Genomic DNA, 25,547 nt, shown 5'->3' on the forward strand with positions numbered 1-25,547 from the left:
CTGCAATATCTCTTGAGCAGCTCCTGAAGAAGCAGTCCTTCTGGCCAAAGAAGCAATATTATACGTAGGCTCGAGCACCCCCCGACCATAAACTCTGGCAGCAATAGCTGGAAGCAGGGATGGTCAACTGACCCTCCGTACAGGCTGAATATACCAGCAGGGAGCAGGGAGTCGTGAGATTACGCCCTGGCCGCAATGGTCGTCGCGCGGATAGAAGTCCATGCGGCCAACGCCCGTGTAACAGGACGGTCATATTCTGGCCTGGGCGTCCATGCTGACAGCTCTGCAGTTCTGAATAATAAACACAGATCCAGAGCCCGTGTTGAGCTAGCTCGGGACCGACACACCTGACGCAGTCGAGAGATTCGGAATCGCATCTCAGAGCAGTGACAGATTTCAGTTCTCCAAAGCCCCGGCCAAACCTGGGTAGCACAATGTCCTTCGATGAGTATGACGCGCCGGTTCATTTCTTTCGATAATAAATTTGCGTTGATCACCGCGCCATAATTCTGAGAAAGAAGCGGATTTTGAGAGCCTTCCAGAAACCTATGCGTGTTTCTCTCTACCTACGAGGCGTCTGTTAGAAACCTGAACATAAAAAGTGCAACCAATTCTACCAGAATGGGTGCTGGCCGCGTGGTAGCGGTGGGTTTGCCCTTGAGAAGATCATGATCGATGTGAACTGACTCCTGATAGTGTGCCTGTCCTTGTTGCACGAAAGTCTTGTGGTCTAGCGGCACTCCCTTGGTTATCTGCCGAAGCCCTGATGCCGGTAGCCTGAGCAATGGGCTTGTACACCGTCCAGCACTGTTCCATCTCTCGTAATTTGCAGCTGAGATACGCTGCGATACCGAACAGAGATCCTAAACTGGCAACCACAGGAATCTCAATCAGTGACACGTATCCTTGTACCGCTGAGCTTCGCTGTGTCAATTTCCGTGGCGCGTCGGGCGTCAGCAGTAAAAGACCTTTTCTTTTTCATTCTATCTCTTTATTTTCTCTTCTTTCTTTTTCTTCTTTCTTCTTCCTCATTTTTATTTTTTTCTTTTCTTTTTCTCCCAACCCCTTTTCGTTTCTTTTTCTCCCGGCTCGACGATCGGCTTATGGTTTACCTTGCTGCAGGACTTGTCTGGCCATTGATGCGAGTTTCTGGCGCCATACACCACTGAACGGACAGATCACCAGCTTGCCATCTAGTACTAGGGCGGGTTGTGCCGCTGCTGGAAAGCCAAGAAGAGTTGAGCCGTCCAAGGCATATAACCCACTTGACGAGTCACATACCCGAGTCTGGAACCTTGGATATTCCCAGCGTCCTGCGACAGGCCAGCGATAAAAAAGTCAAGACATCAAGCAAGCCGTGGATATACCGCATCCACAAGCCTCGTGCCTCAGTGTAGAGTACGTTTGGACCGTCCGACAGAGACGCTGCCAACGAAGACAATGCGCAACACACTTTTAGCCATGTCAGTTGGACGAGCGTTCAACGATTCTGAGTGAATATCAGCCGTGAAACTGATTAGCACCAAGAATCGCTCTTTGTGAATCATAAGATCATCATGTAGGTTGCCTTGTATATTCTTTCCTGGGAGATTAATGCTACCTTTCCGCGAGATATCGGTATATCAGCATACAATGCTTGACTGGTCAACTTGATCCAAAGCGTTGGCGTCTCGTCGGATTTCTGAGGTGTCAGACTTGCACGCTCGGTTCGTATTCAATCTATAGTATTGGAGGTGTCTTGACAGCACTTGCTCGCATACATAGCAGCTAACTAGATGACGAAGACTGAGCGCGCGGCCCGTCTACCAGAAGTGGTATTACATTGCATTGCATGCCAACTGGTGGCAAATAAGTAAGACCGGAAAAGCTCAGTAGCGAGAGCACAGATAGCAGTGGATAGCAACCGCTCGAGTTGCAGTCAAATGATGCATAGTTAGATGAAGCACTTCTTGTTTCTCTATTCTCAACTGTACTGAGTGATCCACATCTCAGCGTGGGCCCTGCCGACATCGGCCAAGCTTCACCTCCGCTATCCGGACTCAATGTCTGGTTCCGGCGATATGCATCCAATTGAAATCGCCATTCTTATGCATAACGGGCCTTGCTTGGGTCGTTCCGAGAAATCACGCTCGGCAGTGCGTTCATCATGCTATAGTGTAGCACGTCACGTTGCCATGACCTTCGGCTACGCAAGTGGCAACGGGCAACGCAAACGTATGCGCAGAGCCAGACTGGCCTCTAGCAGTTGCACCTCGCGCGTCCACATAGTACGGTCGATTGCATAAGTGCCCAGGTGCCTTCTGCGGCCATACCTGCCATCTAATGGAGGTTTTGTGACGCCGGGATTGGTATCTCGCCGCTTCTACGAATCCAAGCACAGTCAACCGAGACTCGAAGTAGCTCTGATCTCCTATTACCGAGATAGACATAGACACTCCCGTCCTCCCACTGTCACAATCATGCCCTATGATAGCACTGCGTCCAGCTCGCACCATCCTCGACACAGACTCTGTAAGGGGAGGGTATAATATGTACACTAGAGCTGCAGAAGCGTTCGCAATATGTTCTTGATAGGAGTATGACCTTGCGAGCGAACTGTTTGGTAAGTTAGGCTGGCGAGGTAACTCTAAATCACGGAAAGGAGCCGTGCCTCAGATCAAGGAAGCTTCCCTTCCTCAGGTATAAGCAATCCACCGTAGAAAGGAAAGTATCCCGACTTGGTAGGCATGAACTCTACTACATTGTGCGAGATACATAACGTAATGTTGAGGAATCGTGCCCGTGGACTCACCCTGGCTAATTGTCAGAGAGTATGAATGCGCATTACGGGCACTCGATCAAAGTTTTAACCAAGAACCGTGGTATTCCCAGTGAGCTCAACCTGACGGTGGTAGCCAGGGCCATGCGTGGAGTTGCTGGCCATTACAGAAACCTGCACCGTTGGTGTCATAAGCTGTGCCGTGGGATGTAGAAGGTTAATAGGTAGATACTCGGTATCATACTGTCGCAATGGGAAACGCCTAGACTAGGTAAAGAATAGTGGCTAGGGGACGTAAAATAAAGATTATTATGCAGCGTTGCTCGACAGGATGCATCGTATGCTTGCTGTTCTTGTGGGAACTTCCAAATATGTATTTCTAGCATTCCAGATTAATAGCCCTCATCAGCCCGACACCATCTTTGCATTCCAAGCAACAGATAAGCTATGAAAGAGACATTCAAAATGCTGGATCCATTGTCTAGAAAGGACGACCACGGCCTTCTTCATATACTGCACTACATATATCCAGCACCTCCAGAGGATCTTGATCTACGGACACGATATATACAGTGCACCAACACTTCCCTAGGATTCTAAGGCAAAATGGTCTCAAATAGGGGTCCAATAACAATATAAGTTATGACTGGCATAAAGTTAAGCAGGAATTGGCACTCTTTGGGCCAGTCCGTGTCTGTAAGGTGCGTTCACACAACTAACGCCACATCTTTCCACTTTATATACAAATCAATAGGGACAACGTTTCCAAGACATTAACCGTATTGATCCTGATTCCTTAATATAGAACACTGCATAATTCTCGAACAAAATAAGGCCATTAGTACTCCGTAAGTTGGGGAGTTGGGAAGTATGACCCCGTACCATGGACGCGAGTCAAAGAGGGGGTATCCAAACGTTGCGCCATGGCCCAGCTTTTGATATTTTCTTTTCTTCATTTGCCTTTTTCTGCCAATTTTCTTTGGTTGAGAGGGGAGACATACGCAAGTGGATGCCATGGTTAAATAATGGGTAGTCCCGGATTATATTAGAGCAGACACGTGGAAATTGAATGGAATGGAAGCATTAAATGAAGACGAACCATTCTATTGAAATGTTAGAATCCACTGTTCTAACCAGTTTAGGCAGCTGAGGATGGGAGATGCGATGACCAACCAGCGAACCATAATAAAATCATCCAGTGAAGATCTGCTGCCAAGGAACATGCCCTTCGCCTGCACTGACAATGCCGCCGCATCCGGCCAGCGCGAGAAATCTCCCGTCTTCGGTTTGAACCGTGGAGCGTAGACTATCGGGTTCAGGAGTCGGAGCGCAAGCTGTAGAGCAATAACCAGATCGATCACGCAGACCTGAGGGAATAACGGCCTCCGCTGCGTCTTTTGAACAGCGGTAAATCACGCATTCAGCAGGCTACCGGATAGACATAGATATCCCTAATAGTTTATGGGTATAGACTCGTCGAGTGCTCTATCTAGGCTTACACTAGACTTAGGACGTCGACTGTCCATACGCTGACCGTCCTAATAGTCTAAGAGAAATAGTTTCTATCAATTTTATTCATTTTATTCAATTTCTATCCAATTACTATTAAATTTCCATTCAACGGTTATTCAATGCATTAAAGTTCTATTCGATTTATTCAATGTAATCAAGCCTATTCAAGTATATCTTGATTCTTTGATTTCGACTAGCCAGACCACTCTACCCAAAACACTCTATCCGTACTCACTATACTGCAAACTCCCACGACAGGAACCAACCAACCTCAGTGGCAAAATGATGTGCTTCCCGCATGGACCCCGAGAAAAACGCTGCTGCGATTCGCCTGCGTGCTCTTCGGCCGGCCGTGAACCAGCGTGTCGGGTCAATTGCCTGCTCCTCTGGCAGCCTATGGCCCAGAATGGATAAAGAATGAGTCTGTAACGAACGCAACCCTGGACACCAGCCAGGACAAAGGTCTGGGTAAGGAACCAGGCCCTAAATCCCTGGACAGGACCCCGTTCGTGATAGAAGCAGTCCGGATAAAAGCCGGAAGATCCGTACGAGGATGACCGTGGATACCAACTGGCAGGAAACGGTGAACCAGGCAACCAGCAATTCCTGTATCGCCTCGGCTGTCGGCTCATCAATACATTCTGATTGGATGGGCCCACCGAGTCGCCGCATGGCATTCTGACATTGATAGGTAAGCTATCTAACTCAGTCTAGAGGGACTGAATCTCACGCCAGGATGATCTGCTCGTCCTCACCTCGTCCTCATTAGAGAATCATATTTGCTCAGCGTGAATGCTTGAAGTGTGAATTGTCAAATCAGAGTCACATCAGAGTCAAATCAAAGCTTCTGCTAGTGCCCAAAACCCTATGCTAGTTAATTTACCTGCGGTAGTGTAACCTGTAACTTGCCCGGCGCGCCTTCAGCCGTGCAAGAGGACCACACTCATACTCTTGAGACTAAGCTCCGTGGCCTTGGCCCTCGTGGTTCAGTGAATTGTGGAGTTGCCATGGACACTCCGTACTGTATAAGTGGGACGGCGCTGGAACACACTAGCGGCGCTAGCAAGCATGCTAGTTAACTTTGTGCTGTGGAGTGCATGATCTACAGAGCACAGTAGCGTAATGGCTGGGAACTAGCCGCGTGAGGAAGTATCTCCGACACGACGGTGGAGCAGGATCAGAAGGTTATCCTTATACATATTCTTTTTCCTGCACCAGCTCCGTGGAACTACTGGATCCAGTTAGACCAGTATACACCGTTAGGGACCGGTAGCGACGGTAGGAGTAGGATCTGGATACTTTCGAACTCTAACGCACAGTCGACGGTTTAAGGTGACGAGAGTCGATCCCTAGACCCTCGAGGAGGGGTATGAGGGGTGAAGGATCCGAGGATAAGCAGACTAGGTGTGACAGTATAGTGACTGTGCATGAAGGGGCGGAATGAATGCGGGGATACAGAGCGCAGGCTGGAGGGAGGAGGCTGGAAGACAACCACGAGCGGAACGACTCCGAGACCGCAGAGCCGGGGCAGTCGCTCTTTGGAGAGGAGAGATGGAGATACCATACTCCGTAGCTGCTCCTTAGCGATAGCTACGGGACGGCTACGCAGTCGTAGAGAGTATAGACTCCGTTATCGAGGATGGGATGATTACTCAGAGTATCCAGGTGGGCCAGACCCCGTCCAGCTCCACCTCTATAGCTGGTCCTGTGACCTGACTCGGGCAATGAAGGGTGATGTGACGCGATGATTGCCCGGATCCATTCATTCAGTACGCTTGATCTCCGTTGCCCCGAGCCCTACCCTAATCACCTCATTCCCGGAATCGACATGGTGGCTGCGTCATACCGTACTCTCAGTGACGGAGGGGCTAGCGGGAGCCGCAGATAGACACACTAAGGAAGTAAAATAGTCAAACCATCAAGTAAAACAGGGCAAAAGTACAGTCAAACGGTGAACTAAACCGAAAGTGAAACAGAGCTTTCATATACACATGCAAACGTTTAATTAATTAGACTTTGACCAGGCTCTAGTCTAGCTAGGAGCAAACCTAAGAGAAGTGAAGTGGATAATAAAGTAATAAAAAATAATAATAATTACATGACATGCCCAGCCTGGTATATGGGCGCTGGCGGCGCCAGCGGCGCCAGAGGCTGCAGCCCTCCGGCCTCGTCTGGATAGTACGAGTGCGGAGATAACGGCTGGTGGGCATGGCTGTCGTGGTAGTGGCTGGCCCACGACCCGTCCAGCAGCGGCGGAGGCAGTTCAGAGAGCGGCACGCCGAATTGGTTGGTCTTCTGGTGTGCGAGGTACGGGTGTACTGCGTGGTAGCCTATGTAATCCAGCTGCGGGTGCTCGACGACCGCCAGCGGGCTGGGATCAGAGTAGGGGCCGTAGGCATGTGTCGGGTACGAGACGGCCGCGGTCGCCGGAAAGGCGTGCGGGCTCGACTCGGGCGGGTAGAAGTAGATTGACTGTGCGTCGGCGGGACGTTTGGAGTCGTCCATCCCGTAGACGGCCGGCGTCATTGGCGTTGACGGGGCCATGATTGTGCTGGAGGGGTACATTGCGCTTGTGCTTGTGAAGGGCGGGTTGGCGTCCTCGTGGGGGCTGGATGGCAGGATGTACCGGTTTGCCGGTGAGGTCGACAGCTCCGGTACCGTTGAAACTGACGGTCGCGAGCCTTCAGAGAACGAGTCGGTCTCGTCGACTCGACGCTGCGAGAGCTGTTGCGCGAGCGGTTGCGAGTGAGGTTGTGAGTGGAGGGTGTGGTATGTAGATGACGAGGGGAGGCGTGAGAGCGAGTCAGACAGGGGCTTCGGCGCCATGGTGTTCTGGCTCTGGGACTGGTTCTGGTTCTGGTTCTTCTTTGCGCCAGAGAGGCGTCTGCTGCCGTCGTACTTCTTGCGCGAGGGCTTGGTGATGTGCCATTTCTTTAACCGGCTGCGGAGCTGGGATTCACTGCAGGGGTTAGCGCGTCGAGTCTGGCTGAGTAAAGGAAGAGAAATACCTGGGATGGAAGTCTCGGGTCTGGACGAGCTTGATGACTTGCTTGAGCGGCCATTCTTCGTCTTTGTAGAGCTTGGTGATGAGCATGCGTTTTGTCTCCCAGATGTCTGGGGAGATGGCGCTCTTCATGGTGTGGATTATGGATGTATAGAGAGAACTGAGAGGCCGACTTGGCGGTGACTTGAAGGTGGGTTGAGGGTTGAATGTTGGTCAAGGTGAAAGAACGATTGTAGACTCGACGACTTCACGACGAGGGTAGATAAAGAAGGACCAGTCGAGGCTGACTCGTTTGGCAAAAGACCGTTGAGACCGTCAACGAGACCGTCAGAAACTGTTACAGGGAGATTGACAGAGACTTTAACAGTTCAGACACGTTGACGAGTGACAGAAGAGCAGATGAGGGACTAAAAGAGCGATAAATGTCGAGCGATCGGAGCTTCCCCATACCACGAGTCTGCCGATTAATATAAGTAGAGTTTTAGCAGCCCTGGAAGGAACCCCGATAAGCTAAGCTAAAACCCATCGGTCGATCAGGTTGTCGCCATCGCAGCAGCGCCAGTGCAAACCGCGCGACCCAGCCAGGGCCTTATCCAGACACCAACGGTCCCAGACCCAGACTTTGGCGCCGAGGGGTTTGGGAAATCACGCAGCATCGCGTCAAACCCCAACGGCCGTCTCGGATCCTGCAGCCCAGCCTGCGCCCTCGCAGCATCGACCGGACCGGACACAGCCCGTTGTTTCGGTAGATGCGCTCTGCCGACGCCCTGGCACGTGGTGGGGGATGCGCACTGTGGCGATCAGGTTCCAACGGTTGGCTGAGCGGGCAAAGAAGTCCCTCCATTGCCCCTGATTAGGCATAAGCGTGGTCTGGGACGTCCCAGGACGTCCTGGGACCGACCCAGACAATCTCAGCGCCTGGCTCTCCAGCTGATCCGGACCCAGCAAGTAGTGAGGAGTGCATACTGGAATTGGAGACTGAACTGGAGAATGGCGACTGGAGACGGAGGTGAAGCACTAAGGCTGGGAGGAACTGACAAGCGCGGAATGCACGCCGAGCTGATCCCCTGTTCCTTGACTACAGATTGGCAAATTAAAAAAATGTACGAGCTAGGAGACTGCTCCGTCAGATCAAAGTGAACGCCAGACGTCGGAGTCTTCTGAGTATAAACTAGCAGCATGACTAGCCCAGTCGGAGCACAGTTGCCGTATCAGGAAGGGCCCACTTGGTAGGAAAAGAGACAAATAGTGCCATTTGCCCTTGTGAAGCTGCAATTGAGGACCTTGGGGAAGCAGCTAAGACTCATACGGCGAACTGCTGATTGCTACTGCCTGGATTGCTGGATTGCTGGATTGCTGGATTGCTCAATGCTCGATTGCTTGATGCTCAATGTCAGAATGTCTGTATTGCTCTTAATTTCACTGAATTGTCTGGACTTGTCCTCAATCATGTAAGCGATCGAGTCTTGTAGGGCTTCATTGGCACGGTTCGCAAGCTTCACAAGCTTCACAAGGCTATTCATATATTTCGGGGTCATAGAGGCGATCCCGTGCCTCTGACTGACTCGTTAGGTAGTATCAGACACGTGGCCGACTTAATTTTACATAATTCTCAGCAAATTTGTACGACTCATGACAGGGACAGAAAAGACAGTTTCATGATGGACTGGCATGTTTGGCATAATTAAGACAACGGCCATGCCGAATCCGAAGCCCTAAATTCAGTCAGCGACACTGACATAATTAAGTCACATAATTGACTATGATCGTCGACAGGGTGGTTGACTGATGGCGATGTGATTGCGACTGGTTACTGACTGACTACTGACTGATTACTGACGATTACTTGATTAACTTAAATACACGTATTTTGCGCTCAGCTACGCCAGACTCTGCAGGTTCACCAAATCGTAGTAGTGCCCCCTCCTCCGCAGCAGCTCGGCGTGCGTCCCTTCCTCAGCAATGCGCCCGTTCGCCAGCACGTAGATCACGTCTGCGCGCTGGATCGTGCTCAGCCGGTGGGCCACCGCCACCGTCGTGCGGCCCCTCGCGGCCGTGTCCAGCGCCGCCTGCACCACTTGCTCGCTCTCGCTGTCCAGCGCCGAGGTCGCCTCGTCCAGTAGCAGGATCCGGGGGTCGCGCAGCAGCGCGCGCGCAATGGCGATGCGCTGTTTCTGGCCCCCAGATAACATCCCGCCCTTGCTGCCTACTTCGGTGTTGAAGCCCTGCCTGCTCGCATGTCAGCCGGTGTCACAATGTGAGTATAGAAGAGTGAATGGAGAGAAGACGGGGATTGTACGCACGGAAGTGAGATGATGAAGTCGTAGATGTTCGCGTCTTTGCACGCAGCGATGATCTGGCTGTCATCGACCTCCCCGTCCTCCATTCCCAGCAGGATATTCTCCTTGATCGTCCCCTGGAACAACGCCGGCTCCTGCCCGACAAACGCCAGCTGCCGCCGGTAGCTCTGCAGGTCCAGACTGCTGATATCCCGTCCGTCGACGTAGATTCCGCCGCTGCCTGGCAGCGGGTTGTAGAAGCGCTCTAGGAGGGCGATCGTCGTCGACTTGCCGCAGCCGCTTGCGCCCACGAACGCGACAAACTGGCCCGGGCGGATCGAGAAGCTCAGCCCTGAGAGCACGGGGACCGTCATCCGCGTGGGATACCGGAAGTACACATTGCGGAACTCGATCGACCCCTGCAGCGACCGGGGAGGGAGGGGGAGGACGTTGCGCGCGGCGGCGCTGGCGTTGGCGCCGGCCCAGCGCCCGCGCATCACGTTGTGGCCGTGGATCTTGGGTTTGCGGCTGTACAGTGCTTTCAGCTCGCCCGCGGCGTGTTTTGCCTTGGACATGCCGGGCGCATACGAGAAGACGCTGCCTGCGGCCTGCGCGCCGAAAATGACCTCGCTGAAACAGACGTAGAAGTGGAAGATGCTGTACTCGTGGTGGCCGAGCAGCGTGCCACCGTACCAGAAGCCAAGCGCCATGCAGAAGAACTGCAGGGCTTCCGAGGAAGCATACAGAAAAGAGGAGCGCAGGATCGTCGGGATGTCCGAGCGCACTTGCTTGGCTGTCTGGGTCTTGTACGCGTCGAGGATGACCTTCTCCATCGTCAGGGAGACGACGGTGCGGATGGCCGTGACGGCTTCGCTGACGTCGCTGGCAGATTTTTGGTAGACAGTGCGGCCGCGTGCCTGGAATCGGCTGAGGATCCAGGTGCGCAGGAAGCCCGAGAGCAGGAGTAATGGGACGGCCGACGAGCAGACGAGGGCCAGCTTCCATCCCAGGGCGTAGGCGACGGTCAGGGAGCCAAACAGGTTGACGGTCACAATGAGCAGGGTCCCCAGCGTTGCGCCGCTGATCCCAGCGAGGTTTTTGATCTCGGTAGCCAGCATGGATGTCAGCGTGCCGGCGGTGTTATCCTCTTCGTCGAAGAAAGTGATATCCTGGCCCAGCAGGACGCGGAATGTGCTGCTTCGGGCTCTTCGGATCAGCTTCTCAGCGCTGAACGCGAACAGCGTGCCCTGGCTGCCAAACAGGAATATCGTCACCAGACCTGTCATGAGGAACATAGAGGCCCAGAAGTTCGTATCATTGCGCAGCTTCTCAGGCTGGCTGACGGGAGTCGAGATGGCGTTGACGGCCTTTGCCAGCAGGACCGACTGTGCCGGCTGCACGCCTCCAGCGAAGAGCGAGAGCGTCAGCCCTAGACCCATGATGTACTTCTCTTTCCTGTTGAAGCTGGCGATGAATTTGACGAGCGTCCAGAGCGAGAATCGTCTCGATTTTGGCCCGGCCGTGCCAGGGAACATGACACTCTCGCGCTTCCACAGCCGAGCCTGCATATCTGTGCCATCGCCCCCGTCGGTGCCGTAATCGTCGAAATCAGAGTCATCCTCGTCAAACCAGAGGGTGGCGAGCTCTTTATCATACCCGTCATCGTCGACGGCAGTCTCTTTGATACTCTGCGCCTGGACGAGACTCGCATACACCCCTTTCCTCTCGAGCAACTGACTGTGCGTCCCCTGCTCGGCGATCTTGCCACCTTTCATCACGACGATATTATGCGCGTTCTTGATCGTCGACAGTCGATGCGCAATGACAATCGTCGTGCGCCCCTCTGCTGCACGGTCCAGCGCAGCCTGCACCAGCCCCTCGGACTTTGTATCCAGCGCAGAGGTCGCTTCGTCCAGAAGCAGGATCTTCGGCTCCTTGACGATCGCCCGTGCAATCGCGATCCTCTGCTTCTGGCCGCCGGAAAGTGCCAGGCTGCCGATATTCGTTTCATACCCGTCGGGCAACTTGCTGATGAAATCGTGCGCGTCAGCAACCCTGGCGGCCTTGACGACCCGGGCGCGAATCGCGCTTTCAGACTCTTTCTCAAAGTCGGAGCCTATCAGGCCGTACTTGATATTCTCGTAGATTGTCGCTGTGAACAGCTGCGGCTCTTGGCCGACAAGGGCGATCTGCTGACGCAGCCACTGCAGATTCAAGGACTCGATATCGTGCCCGTCTAGCAGAACAGCCCCGGCAACGGGGTTGTAGAACCGCTCCAGCAACCCGATAATCGTGCTTTTCCCCGACCCTGACGGCCCAACAAAGGCAGTCGTCTTGCCAGCAGGAATGCGCAGGTTGAATTGGTCCATGACCATCACCTCTGGTCGAGACGGATACGCATGGCGGATATTCCGTAGCTCGATCTCTCCTCTCACGCTGGTTAGTTTCCCCCCCTCTGTAGACATGGGGTTCAGCGGTGACTCTCGCTCAATCGTCCCCAGGATCTTCGTCGCAGCAGCGACAGCGTCTGAAAAGGCCTGAATGTTCGGCGCCACGTTGCCGAGCGCATAGGAACCCAGAATGATGCTCATCATGATGGTCAGGATATCACCTGGCTGCACATTCTTCGGATCTTCAACAAGGAACTTCGACCCCATCCACAGTCCCAGCCCGTAGTTCAGGTACATGGTTCCAAGAATGCCTGCAATGACCAGCGCAAAGGTCATCTGTACGATGCGTCCGTTCTTCTCGGCGTCGCGCAGATACACCTCGTATTTCTTCGCGAGCGTTTCCTGCGCTCCAAAGGCCGCGACTGTCCGAATCGAATTGAGGACATTGTCCGCTATGTTCCCTCCCTTCCCATAACACTCGATACTGCGCTTGCTGTAGATCACCGAGACGGTTGATCCAATGCCCATGATTAGCAGCAGAGCACCCAGCGTACTCGTCGAGATCAGCGCCAACTTCCAGTACTTGACAAAGGCGATCACAAACGCAGTTACGAAACTGGCGACACCCGTCAGCACGAGGCTGGCTTTCTCCGAGATCCCGTCTTGGATGAGGTGCATATCGCCCGAGATCCGGGTGGTGATCTCCCCTGCGCCCAGGGAGTCGAAGAAGGCGATGTTCTGCTGCAGGATGGCCTGCAGGTAGCGGACTCGGATCTTCTGGGTAATGGAGTTTCCCGTATGCACAAAGGCGAATGTCGCGATACCGATGGCCACGAACTCGCCGATGCCCAAGTACAGAAAGTAGAAGACGTTCTTGGTCAACGTGTCGTTGAACTCATCGTAGGGCATCGCATAGCTCGCGACATCGCGGAAAGTGGACGTGATGTTTCCGAAAAACACCTTCACCAATGAGCATAATCCTCCACACAGAGGGATCATTTAAAGTAATTGCAAAAAGAAGGTAGGAACGTACAGTAAAAAGGGGCAACGCTGCTCCCCCGCCAACTGCACAAACAGCTCCTAACACCAGCAGAACAAGATCCCACCCCGTTGCGTAGCTATAGATTCTAAAGTACCCGACCTTGGGCGTGGGCATGGCAACCTGCGCCTCAAGAACCTGCTTCTGCACGTCTGAAAGCAACAGCATCGACTGGCGGTTCAGGCGCATTGGTCCTGAATCCGTGAGGATCTCCTCGCGCGAGTCGGCGCCCGGCCATTCGGAAAGCATGAAGAGAGAGCGGCGCGTCATGCGCATTGACATGGGCATTGTCGGCTCGAGAGGGATCTCCTCTTGGGGATCATGCCAAGGGACCTTGTTCATGCTCATGCTCATACCTCTACTGGCGCGAGAGCGCCAGCGGGCGCCCGCTTGAGGGTTGGAGGGGTGCTGGCGGTCCGGCCGCATGGTGGGTTGAACGAGTGTGGACGGATAGATAGACCAACGAGTGGTGTGCAGCTGGCTTACTAGCTTGCAACCTGGACGAACAAAACGACTGAAGACTGGGCAAAGCTACTCTCATAGCATCCCCATGCTGAGCTCAAGGACTTGCGGTTGGAACGACCGGATCGCCTCTGACGCGACCCTCTAGGATTGGAGAAAGAGCAAAGACAGCTTGACTGTGTGATAGACAAGACCACTGACAGCACCAAAAAAATGATAATAGTAAAAAAAAAAATATAATAAAAAATAATGAAAAAGATAATGATAAAAATAAGAACACAAAGACCGTTGCCCACGACCAAGCAAAACCAGAGAAGAGCATAGAACAGAGAGAGGAACCCCTTGGATAGAATCTTGAGAGTATCAGCATGACACCGCAACCAGAACCGCAAGACTCAGCAGAGACACCTTTTCCAGACACAGACGCCGACAACAAAGCCGAAACACGCCCGTGACAGTGCCCAATGCCGTTATTTTGACTAGCCTTACCCGTTCGACCGTCTAGGAGTGGTCATGTGTCAATTCCCAGCTAAGCTTCGGGCGCATGAAACGCGCCGAGACTAGACTAGCACCCAGACCCGGGGTAGATCACAGCCATAATCACAGATCACAGATCATAATATACCGTCATATTGGAAGGATCTGAGTCGAGTTCCGGATCGGGTCATTTCCCCGTCGCAGACTCTCGGAGCCCATCGTACGCAGTTTCCGTCGAACGGGATACAGATACAGCAACCGTTGGAGATGATGCAGTGATGAAACACCGGGGAGTCCTGAATTAGGGCACGGCGATCACGGATCAGATCAGATCCCGCTGACCAGGCTCGGCAGTTGGAAATTGCCTAGGCTGCGGGTAATATACAGGTCGGCGAAGGTCACGCACAGGGCAGCGTGGGGCGTTGGGGCGTGTTTCAGGGCATGGTTTAGCATTGGGGCCCCCTGATCTCGGGGCTCAACTGCTCTTAACTGTCACGCTAGCTCAGTAGCGGCTGTTGAGAGTGGGCCGGCGACTTGTCGGTGCATCTTGCTCTCCCATACATTCTGGGCCCGGTCGACGATCGGTGTCTGAGGCCTGCAGATACAGTTCGAACAGGCAAGCAATGCGAGATGTAAACAGTGGCTGCGCTAGTTGGAGCTTGAAACTAGCATCCCAGGCGAAACCATAATGTATAGACTATAGACTAGACTCTATACCCTATACCCTATATACCCTAAATCTAAATCCCTGCTCTGTCGACTTCGACCTCGCAAGATCGACAGCGGCCGCAAGGGAGCTTTTGCAATGAAGTTCTTGGCGATGACTTGATGCTCAATAATGTTATTGCCCCGGACTGCCAGTCCTAAGCCTGCCCGGTCTAAAGCTTGTCGCACCGATGGCCTGCTAGCGGCCGACTAGACCGGTCTTGACCATGTGAACGCCACTTGCGTGCATGGACGAGTCGTTTCTGACTCGGGTATCATGTCCGTTTCACTGTCCTTCATGTCTATAGTTTGTGTCCGTATAAAAAATGCTGTGGTTGGCCAATTTTCCAGGCATTCAGGCCTGGACAATGGGTGATCCGCCTTCGACCAAAATCAAGCTAGAACGTCGCCATCGCTTAGGGACTTGTCAGTTACTGTCACTTTTAGCACATTTGATAGGTCTGAGATTGGCCTCGTGTTTATTATTCTTATTTATCTCTATTTATTTTTTATTAGTGTTTATTATTATTATTATTAATATTATTATTATTATGATTATTATTATTATTATGATTATTGATATTATTTTGCGGCCGGTCTGAGGACACAGGTTACCCAAATTTCTGGATCCAATCTAGTAATATATCGCTCCCAGTGCCCCTCCAGATAGTGCTCACTTGGTATGGGCATTATTGGGATAAGCGAGTAGCGCATGAGCAGGGGCATAAACGGCCCTTGATCAAAGGTAGTGTACATCGCCAAGTATGGTAGCGACCGTTATGACGTTGGCACTACCTAGCTTATACTTCAGCGTGAGTAGACCTGCTACAGAGTGATTAGTCAATCCACGAGCTCATCATGGGCACCAGGAATGCGACAGAGGTCTCTGTAGTCCACCTATAGTGAAAATTCACTGCGTCCGGTGGTCGCCCCAGGAATGTACTCCTCCCCGGTGCCAACTGTGTGTAGGAACTGGTTGAAGCTGTTCTCCTCAGCGCGACCCACGAGCTAGTAATAAACTAACTCGTGTTCTGAGCGATGATCCCAACCCCAGAACCTAGCAACAGCATGGTGAACAAAAACAGGAATAGGGACAGGAACACCAGCAGCAACGGCTGTCATTGACATCGGGATAAACCCGTACCTGGAAGTGCCGCGAGTGGGCCAGGATTGAGCGGACCTGCGTTCAGGTCACTGCCCTAGCCTGGGCAGTTCGACCGAATTCGCCAGGATGGGTGGGGGAAGAGCAGAGGGGGAACGATATGGCATATCTCGAATATTGGATATCCTGGTAGTGCCTCTCAATGGATGTCTTGCGTCGGCCATACCTCGGAGTGGCCTTGCTTTCTCGAATTGAGCTGAAAGACAACGCGGTGTAAGACTCCCTCAGGCATGGGATTAGCTATTGGATTCCCAGGCCAGTTTCCACGATGAATAACTCGTCCATGGCTAGCCGGGGTTCTACCGAGGAGCCTCGGACTGCACTGCATCAAGTAGGATCCCCGTACCTTTAAGACTTGCCATGGCAAAATTTGATCGCGGTCGATAGTCTCGTCGACGGACGCACTCTGTGTTGGGATCAAGCTACCATTGGATGTTTGCTGCGCTATCAAGCGAACCCTGTACGTGCCGGATCTTCGAGCCAGAGCACTGACACTGCTCGGACGCACGGCAATGCGGCTGGTCGCTTGCAGGTATGCAGGGCCAAAACTCGAAACTCGGTTCATGCGCCTGCGCTTCGGCTGTTGGCGATTGTATGCTTGTGGTTCGAACTGTCCTTCATGCTGTGCCTCAGGCTGCAAAACATGCAAGCTGCAGGAACAGCTGCGGGTAATGCAGAGTATGTGTAGATGTATATGCCCTTAAATGTTGGTTGCTAAGATATTGGAAGTCTATGTCATATTGCTCGTATAGATGGATGTTACTGAACACATTAACTGGAACAAATAAACCTCCCACGAACCAGATCGGCCTGAACCCTCGACTCAACCAACGCAATCACCATTCAATACATCGCTGAGGAGAGCCACGTTGATAGGGCAAAAAGGTATCTCGCTACCACCATTCAGATCGAGACGGCCACGCTCAGAGCCCCTTCTTCGCGCTTAGGGCCCTCGCCCGACTCAAAAACCGCGGTGCCTTCTCCCTGTACGTTGTAAGATAGAATGAGATGAACAGCAACAGATAAGAGCTGATAATGAACACTCCAAAGCCCGCCGCATACTCCTCACCCATGCAGTGGCCCGCATTCGGCACCCAGGGGAAATACGTTGACGCAAAGTACGTATACGAGGCGAAGTAGATAAACCCTGTCAACCACATCAGCAAAAGGCTCAAACTGGAGAGTTGCAGATTGGTGCAATACCGATATCGATGACAAACTGCGCAATTTGCAGCAGCGTGATGTACCGCTTCCACCAGATGCGGATGCCGCGCGCGCTCTGGAAATAGTACCAGTACATTACGACGTGAACCATCAGGTTCAGCGTGATAGGGACCCAGGAAACAGAAGTGCGGCCGACGAGCTCAACGTAGCATAGCAGCGCTGTCGCACCGTGGTGGTAGGTGTGCAGGAACGTCAGTGGTTTCTTCTTCAGGACGAGGAAGACTGTATCTGCCAGTTCGAGATACTTGGTCAGGTAGTTCAGCTGCGAGTCTCATTAGCATCAGCCAGCTTCCATTTTCCATTGGCTTTCTTAGCTTAGCCAGAGCAACGCGTACGTAGTAAAGAAGCACCAACTCGTCCGTCCACCCACCGCGCGCATCGCAAATTGCATGTAGAACACCATCATTTGTAAGCGTAGGGAGAATCTGCTCCAGGAAAAGTGCCAACAGCAAGCCACTTATCACGGTTAAGATGAAATTATGGATGATGAACGGGGTCCGTAGCTTAAACGGGGCCTGATTCTTCATGAGCTGTCGGCCGCCCAGTACAACGATGTAGTATGTCGCCAGAGACAGAAGGGTGCCCTGCAGGGTCGTCATCGGCGTCTCGCCGGGGACAAGCTGGAAATCAGCGGGGGATTTGCCTGACAGTGCAGTGAAAGCCCTGCTGAAGTGCGGCCAGAGCTGAACGCCGAAAGGGCGGGAAAGGGTCGGGGTTGGAATGTTCATTGTTATGGCAGGTCAAGGTAGATTAATGCAAGTTGGACAATAGACATGCAGAAGAATGACAAGGGCAAGTGTCCGTGTTGTCGAGTTTTGACGTTTCAAGGTCGGACCCTGAGTCCATCGCGAGGATTTTATCTACAGACTAAAGGCACTGCTGCCCCTTGAAACGTGCTTATTCGACTTCTCCATCGGGGCAACCGTGTAGGTATCACGGTGAATCTGTGATGCGACAATCATGAACCTGAAGTTTTCGAGCACGATGTACACAAGCAATATCAACTTTCCGATAAGGGACGTGACCCGAGACCGTGAACGTGATACAGGATCACAAAACCTGTTCATTGGCGTCAGATTGACTCCGGTGGCTGTCTCGAATTTGAGCCCAGGGCTTCGGAGTATACGAATGGACCCCCATATGGCAGTGGGGACTCCTCTACAATTGCCGATCCGCAGGGCCAATTTTCAAGCCGAGGCCAGCAGGGCTGGCCTATACTGAGTGTATGATACATTTTGATGTATTCTAGAATCTTGCGGTCTGTCTCAATTTCGAAACTGGTTATGTTTCCGATCCTGCAAGTGCTGAACGTCAAGCACGCCCACGGTCGCGGACTGACAGGATCCATAGCTACGGATGCTTCATGCATTACCTAGGTCTCTGACACCTCAGGGTCCTACCACTGCCGACAATGGTTACAGACTGGATTTACATTATAGCACGTGGTCTAGAATGTTGGTCATGGCATGGAGGTGCGCTTCATCTCAAAAGAACGTATTACAAACAGAAAAGCTCTTATGCAGCATTTCACAGGTCTACCCTAGAAACCACCAGGGCGCAGATCATAATTCATTCAACCTAACTAGGTAACTATACGGCGTATCTGTTTAAAGCGACCAAACGGAAGTCATCAAGTAAACTGAAAAAAAGAAGATTTACACGAACGTAGAGAAGTCGAAGTCTGTGCGGAAATCCAGTTCCTGACCTGACCTCTTTTGCTTCCGTCTATACAGGTCTTACTCTGAAATCTCAGCGGATGCCAACCTCTCCTGAAGCTGAACCTTCAGTTCAGGAAGTTCCCAGAAAGCGTAGCAGCGGCTCTCGGTAGTCCAGTCCTTCACTTTGCCGACATACTGCCCGTCAAACTCGACAAAAAAAGAGGCCAAAGTGAGCAGGAGCATTTGTTGGGCGAAGCTGGGGCGCGTTAGGGCTTGGTTTCCACTGTAGAACGAACTGGATATGAGACTAGGCGAACTTACTATTTCGCAATGCAAGACCGGCTTCCAAGCAAGAATGGCTGCACGGCCTCCTTGCGATCCGTAGACTCGGGGTTGATCCAGCGGTCGGGGGCAAATTCGTATGGGTTGTTGAAGTACTCGCCGTTGTGGTGCAGGGCATAGAGGGAGGTCGAGACCTCGACCTGCGGACGCGTTAGAAAGGCAACTAACTGTGATACAGGGAGAGATACGTACGCCAGCAGGAACGTAGACCCCATCAACATAAGCACCAGGCGAGACGCGCGCTCCTCCAAGCGGAACAGGCGGGTAGACCCTCAGCGCTTCAGTGATGACCGCGTTCAACCAGGGAAGTTTGGCAAGGACGTCTAAAGAGATCTCATCGGTAGACTGAAAGGCCGTGCGAAGCTCGTTTTGGAGACACTCACGCGTCTCCGGATGCGAGAGGACCAGCCAGATGGTGGCGCAGATGGCGTGCGAAGTCGTATGGAACCCAGCCAGCATGATGGCGGAGAAGTTTTCTGCGATTTCATCCTCGGGCAGGCTGCTCGATTCGGCACGCTCCAGGACTTCAACCATGATATCGCGGCGGGTGTGGGTTGCTTTGAGTTGTCTGTAGCCATCATCATCATCCGTTAGCATGAATACTAGAGGGACTGGGGTATCTGGGGGTGTGCATACTCTCGGATCAGACGCATTCTTGCCTCCTCACTCCTCTGCCGGATTCCCTTGCGCAGGATCTGGCGCAGCATCCACTTGATTAGCGTGGGGACGCCAGATCCCTTGAACTGATCTCGAATAGTGGCCCAATAGAAGATGCGCGGGAGCTGCTCCGTCCAGAAAAACGGCCGGCCGCGCTCAATGCAGCCGAGCGACTTGCCCAGGAGGACTTCAGAGACCATATCCACGGACAGCGAGTAGTACAGGTCGTTCAGACTGATCGCCTTTTGACTCTGCATCCTCTGCTTGACCAGGGCATGGAACCGCGCAATGCACCCCTTGATCACGGGCTCGTGCGCAGCCATGCATCCCGGGCTCAGTGAGGGACTGAAGAGCTTGCGGACGGTGGCGTGATAGTACGGGTCGGTGGCTGTGAAGATGTTTCGGCGCGAGATGGCCTTGTAGAAGCCTGTTTTCAGGAAGGTGTTACTCTTCCCGAGCCCTGCGCCGTAGATGTTGCGCATGCCCTTGATCGTGTTGGAGGAGAGTTGGTTCGGGGCGAAGCGGACGATCCTGCCTACATTCTTTAAGTCAGCGGCAGAAAGCAGAAATTTACGGAGAGGGATGCAAGGATGGGTGAGAGGAGAATGGTTGAGGGTTCGTACCATATTTCTTGTGCAGGGAGTTGAACTTGTAGGCGCTGCGGCCAGAGAGAAAGCCAAGTTTTGTCTCGAGCTACGGCATGTCAATCGATGTCTTGACTATAGCAGAAGCAACAGTATACGCACTCCAAACAGATACCTGTCAATTAGAGGGCCTTTAACCCCCTTGATGACAGGTCCAGGCTGCAACAGCTGCAGACAGAAGAGCAGGGCTCCAGGGATCTGAACACTCAGCACTGCCCAATGTAGAGAAGGATTAACCTACGAGGATGAAGCTCAACGCTGAGACTAGGACGGTGGGAATATCCCCAAAATCACTGACAGAGAAGGCATGTGGCACGGCCATAACGAGCGACATCTTGTCTAGGAGAAACGAGTGTACTTGCAGAAAAGACCAAGACAGTTGAAACAGCAAGGTTTGTCTGTTGATTATATACGATCACGGATCCTGCCTGGTGCAAGGAAACTAAGTCGCGTCACTTCAGCCGTTTCGTTTCGGCCCTACATTCAGGGCCACAGAAGATCGGCCTGCAATGGGACATGGCACTTGTGACAGTGACACTCAAACGACCAGTGCCGGCAATGGAGACCGGACATGAGGCAGAGGCAGAGGCAGATAGACAACATGCCGATGTCAACTGTTTCAGGAACCATCCCCGAGCTTTTGCCCAGATTCAGAACAGATAATTCAGATGTTCAAATGCCGGGTTAATGATCTGCAGGGCGCGCTCGAAAAAATTGGCCCTCGCGATCGGACCCGTTTTCACGGAGAAAATGGGCAAAGCCGAGGATGTGGATCAGCGAACCGGCCATGAAACGCCCGCTCGTCACAGCACTGTGGGGGGCGGGACTCTATTCTCCTGGGGCTGATAGATTGATCTGATACGTAGGGTTGGCTCATCCTTCGTGTATATGCAGATGTTGCACGGGGCCGGACCTAGGTTTCTGAACACCGGGTTCAGCCACCAGAGCGAGATAGGCCAGATGATCCCACTGACAGTCTCACAATACATTCAAAATTCGGGCGCGTCACAGGGTCGTCTTGGCAGTTGCAAACTGTAACCCCTGGGGAGAGACTTGGGTCTCTATATCATATCGGCGCGTCCCCATACTGTGCTGAATCCCGCAACCAACAGGCCATACAATTACTCTTGCAATGGCAAATAATAAGACCAAGACCAGCGTGCTCTTCCTCGCGAATAGCGAGCATGGCCAGACCAACATCGTCCTCGCAATTATCCACGAGCTTCTCGTACGTGGCGGGACAGACATCCACCTCGCCTCGTTCCCTGTCCTCGAGAAGAGGCTGAACAAACTCCTCCACGACAACGAGGCCTCGTACGATGCTGAGTACAGGTCGCGCATCCACTTCCACCCCGTGCGAGGACCGTCCAATACGGAGATCTTCATCCGCACGGGGAAGCGCGGTGCCTTCCATCCTCCTGGTTACACCGGCTCCGTCCTCGGGTTCAAGTCGCTGTGCGAAGATATCTGGGGCTGGACGGAGGAGGAGTACGTCGATATCTACGAGAGCTGCGTTGAGATCATTCACGCTATCAAGCCGTCTCTATGCGCGATCGATTTCTTCTTCCTCCAAGGCCGCGATGCGGCCTATAATGCGGGACAGACGACAATCCTGCTCAACACCACATCCCTGAGCCATATTGTGCTGGGTCTGCAGAAGAATGCCAAGTGGGCGTGGAAGTATCCCATGTAAGCGCCCCGACTTGACGCTCAGAGACGGCGGGTGGTTTGTCTAACCAGGTCACAGGCCCGGAACAGGGTTTCCGTACCCCCTGCCGCCGCATCTTATCCCCCTGAACACGATGGCCGTCCTGAAGACGGCGAAGATGTACCACGGCAGTGGACGCCGTCGCGAGATTCGCGACTGGCGCATCAAGCACAAGATCCACGGGCGGTTCCCCTTCGCCGATTCCTGGATGCCAAACCGGCTGCATCTCTCGCCTGCCCTGAAAGAGCTGGACTGGCCGTTTGACGTGCCCGACAATGTGGTCCCTTGCGGGCCCATCCTGCTCCCCGTGGCACCCGTCAAGACACAGGATCCCGAGATGTTCGCCTGGCTGCACCGGGCCCCGACCGTCCTGATCAACCTCGGGACCCTCTATGCACCGAACCCCAGCGTCGTGCTGGAGATCGCCACTGGCGTTAAGACGTTCCTGGCTTCTTGCTCTGATCGGAAGATCCAGGTGCTCTGGAAACTGCCCAAGCACCCCCATGACCAGGACGAGATCTACGCGCAGTCTGTCACCCCGCTGCAGAAAGAGATGGAGGCTGACCAGGTACGGATCCGCTCGTGGTTTGAGGTCGAGCCTCTCGCCATGCTCGAGACTGGGCAGATTGTCTGTTCGGTGCACCATGGGGGCGCGAATTCGTGGTATGAAGCTATACAGTATGGCCCCATTGCATCCACCACTTCCCAAACCCATCCCCCTCGCTCGCGCTCGTCTCTATGATGAAAAACTGACAGGAACAGAAATGGCGTCCCCCACGTCGTACTTCCCGCTTGGCAAGACTGCTACGAGAACGCCGCGCGCGCGGAGTGGCTCGGGATTGGTGTCTACGGGAACAAGAGCCGCGCCCCTGATATCAGCGGCAAGGAGCTCAGCAAGGCCTTGACCAAGGTCCTGGGGAATAAATCGTACCTGGAGAAAGCGGCCAAGCTGCAGAAACTGTGTCAGAAGAAGGAGGGCCGTGTAGAGGCAGCGGACCGTATTGCCGACCTTGCTGCACGGACCGATAAGAGCATGATTGTCGTCCCTGAAGTCAATGAAAACGATCCCCGAGTCGTGACGGTGACGAATGGCAAGGGAGAGACGCTGCAGACTGTCAATTCAAAGGACGAGGGTGCAGTCAACAAGTGAGTCACCGCGTCCCATACCCTAAACTGATCCACCCATGGGGAAAGGGAATGCTGACAAGACCCAGATCTATACTACGACGCCTCCTCGAAATTATTACCGTTGCTTTCATTTCGAACACTTGGTTCCTCCTTCCACTCCTGGGCTACTCTCTGCTGCTCGTCCCCCACAACGGAGTCCGCATTCTCGTCCTCTCTTACATCCTGCACATCAAGTTCTTCTCCAATGCGCACAAAACCAGCGCCCCCAAGCCGAGCAAGTGGCTCCGCTCCTCTCTGATGTGGAAACTGCATGCATCGTACTTCCCCATAAGACTCTACCGAAGTGCCCCCCTTTCCCCACGACGCAAATACGTGATCGGCGCACACCCGCACGGAATCGCCTGCCACGGAATCGCAGGCGCATTCACGGCAGATGCAACAGGGTTCGAGACACTCTTCCCTGGAATCGTCAACCGGTTCCTGGTGAAGGATGGGATGTTCACCGCGCCTCTTCTGCGAGAGTACCTCTTTGCGCGGGGGCAGAGCGGTGTCTCGAAGGATTCCTGCATCCAACATCTCACGCGCGGAGGGTATGATCTCCGCGGAATGGGCAAGGCAATCACTATCAGCGTGGGCGGGAGTCGCGAGTACAACGTCGCACGCCCGGGGACGATGGGCATCGTGGTCAAGCTGAGGAAGGGATTTATCCGCCTTGCTGTCGAGACGGGAGCGGATCTCGTCCCGGTGCTTGTGTTCGGGGAGAACGACCTCTTTGCGCCCATTCAGTTCTCACGGTACTCGATCAAGGGCCTCGTCGCTTGGGCGTGGGAGAAAGCTGCTGGTCACAAGGTTGCCTTTTCGCTGGGACGTTTCTGCATGTTCATACCTTTTCGACGGCCGCTGCATGTAGTCGTCGGCAGGCCCATCAGCGTCAGGCAGCAGCGGTTTGATGTAAGCGAGGAGTATGTCGAGGAGTTGCAGGGCAGGTATATTGATGAGCTGAAGCGGATCTGGGCGGACTGGAGGAATGTCTTTGAGAAGGATGCGAGCGTGAAGTTCGAGATCGTTGAGTAGTCAGTTCAGCTGCCTAGCCTTACTCGCGAGGGTTCTCGACTGCTGGGCCAGTGGAATCCGCCTGTATAGAGCTGAGATGGATTAGTGCAATATCTATAGTTATGTACAGTTTTGGAAATGCGAGTCTTTTCAGGGTCAATGACAACTCCTCCCCAGCGCCCTTAACCTCCAATAATTATATGGCAACGGCGCCAGAAACCCGGCACCAATCGAAACCACCGCAGCCATCCAGAACGCCGGATCGTTGAGATTGATAACACCCCCTGTAAGATGGTAGTCGACCAGATTCTCCGCAGCTTCCATAGCCGCCATCGAGACGAGACTCATCCCCATTGCAGTGCGCACCGCTGCGAGCCATGGAAGCCTATCTGGTCCATGACGGAGAAGGACCGTCTCCAGAATGATAGACGTTGTGATACCGGATGCCACTGGAGGCGATCTAGTCAGCCCGGATTATCTGAGCCGCCTAAGGGTGAGCGAGGGACGAGGGAAGGTACGCACTCGAAGCAGCCATTATAGTCCCCATTCCCAGCTCAGGGCAATATGTCTGGAGCGTCCATAGCGCGGCAAAGTCGCCCACAGTGCAGCCTACTAGGCAACGTAGTGTGTTGATTCCTGCTCGGCGCCACGTCGAGCGGTAGGTCCAAAAGCGCCGGGTCAGCAGTGAACTTGTATCAGACTTTTGATTTGAGTTATTCTGGCTCTGTGCTTTACATGCTGATTTTGAAGACGAGTTCCGTTTCTGTTCACCAACGTGACGACAGCGATCTGCAGCGGAGACGCTCGGGAAGGCGCATAAATCGCCACCTAGACGGCTTATATGTTGGTAAAACTGCAACCGTAGCCGCGGTCGACAAGGGGGATTTGCTGTGAATCGTGAAAGAGATAGCATTTTTTTTAGTCGAAATGTTCGCAATTTGAAAACCCTGAGAGTCTCGAAAGTCGGTGTGGTGTTTTTAATATAGCTCAGTCCATTTGATTTGATTTGATTTGATTTGATTTTATTATTTAACGTCACTCGGCGGATCACGGGGCCCACGTGATCTGCGGCCTCCCAGGGGGCATCTGGACGTGCTGTCTAAACAGAACTCCCGAAAACTAGCTAGATACAGGTTTGAAGCAGCAACTATGGACAATATATGTTGGAAATGAGTGGAAGAAGCATCCGGCGCTACCCTGGCCAGGTCTTCGAGGGCAGATGCCCGTTTTGACTACCTATAGATTGGGGGGAAGGGGCCGTACCCTTTGTCCAGGTAGATGTGTGGACTGTCGCACTTTCAGGCGCTCCGGCGGGCCCAGTTCGGGCATATGTCCTTGAAGAAGG

At 53.2% G+C, this 25,547-nt stretch overlaps 5 protein-coding genes across 5 annotated transcripts; 1 reads left to right on the plus strand and 4 right to left on the minus strand.

Moving 5' to 3' along the window:
* Positions 1-6,358: 6,358 nt before the first annotated feature.
* On the minus strand, positions 6,359-7,627 carry BDW70DRAFT_171018 (Clr5 domain-containing protein). The gene is made up of 2 exons (XM_073743094.1): positions 7,279-7,627; positions 6,359-7,229 (listed from the first exon to the last, which is right to left on the minus strand). The coding sequence occupies exons 1-2, from the start codon at positions 7,404-7,406 to the stop codon at positions 6,365-6,367; spliced, it is 993 nt and encodes a 330-aa protein (XP_073592628.1). The 5' UTR covers positions 7,407-7,627; the 3' UTR covers positions 6,359-6,364.
* A 1,521-nt stretch (positions 7,628-9,148) lies between these two features.
* BDW70DRAFT_171020 (P-loop containing nucleoside triphosphate hydrolase protein) lies at positions 9,149-13,408 on the minus strand (the record flags this gene model as incomplete). Its single annotated transcript, XM_073743095.1, has 4 exons — positions 9,149-9,503; positions 9,578-10,081; positions 10,142-12,903; positions 12,977-13,408. 4 exons carry the CDS (start codon positions 13,406-13,408, stop codon positions 9,155-9,157), a joined length of 4,047 nt encoding a protein of 1,348 aa, XP_073592629.1. The 3' UTR covers positions 9,149-9,154.
* Positions 13,409-16,711: 3,303 nt separating this feature from the next.
* On the minus strand, positions 16,712-17,740 carry BDW70DRAFT_163212 (elongation of very long chain fatty acids protein; the record flags this gene model as incomplete). Its single annotated transcript, XM_073741264.1, has 3 exons — positions 16,712-16,935; positions 16,992-17,274; positions 17,348-17,740. The coding sequence occupies 3 exons, from the start codon at positions 17,738-17,740 to the stop codon at positions 16,712-16,714; spliced, it is 900 nt and encodes a 299-aa protein (XP_073592630.1).
* A 1,008-nt stretch (positions 17,741-18,748) lies between these two features.
* On the minus strand, positions 18,749-20,647 carry BDW70DRAFT_163213 (cytochrome P450; the record flags this gene model as incomplete). The annotated part of the gene is made up of 7 exons (XM_073741265.1): positions 18,749-18,926; positions 18,992-19,152; positions 19,205-19,580; positions 19,649-20,204; positions 20,293-20,362; positions 20,416-20,511; positions 20,555-20,647. 7 exons carry the CDS (start codon positions 20,645-20,647, stop codon positions 18,749-18,751), a joined length of 1,530 nt encoding a protein of 509 aa, XP_073592631.1.
* Positions 20,648-21,445: 798 nt separating this feature from the next.
* BDW70DRAFT_171024 (Diacylglycerol acyltransferase family) lies at positions 21,446-24,223 on the plus strand (the record flags this gene model as incomplete). Its single annotated transcript, XM_073743096.1, has 4 exons — positions 21,446-22,002; positions 22,061-22,699; positions 22,784-23,167; positions 23,236-24,223. 4 exons carry the CDS (start codon positions 21,446-21,448, stop codon positions 24,221-24,223), a joined length of 2,568 nt encoding a protein of 855 aa, XP_073592632.1.
* Positions 24,224-25,547: the final 1,324 nt, after the last annotated feature.

The sequence above is a fragment of the Aspergillus foveolatus genome (assembly GCF_047715535.1).
Source record: "Aspergillus foveolatus strain CBS 279.81 unplaced genomic scaffold BDW70scaffold_64, whole genome shotgun sequence".
Lineage (NCBI taxonomy): Eukaryota > Fungi > Ascomycota > Eurotiomycetes > Eurotiales > Aspergillaceae > Aspergillus > Aspergillus foveolatus.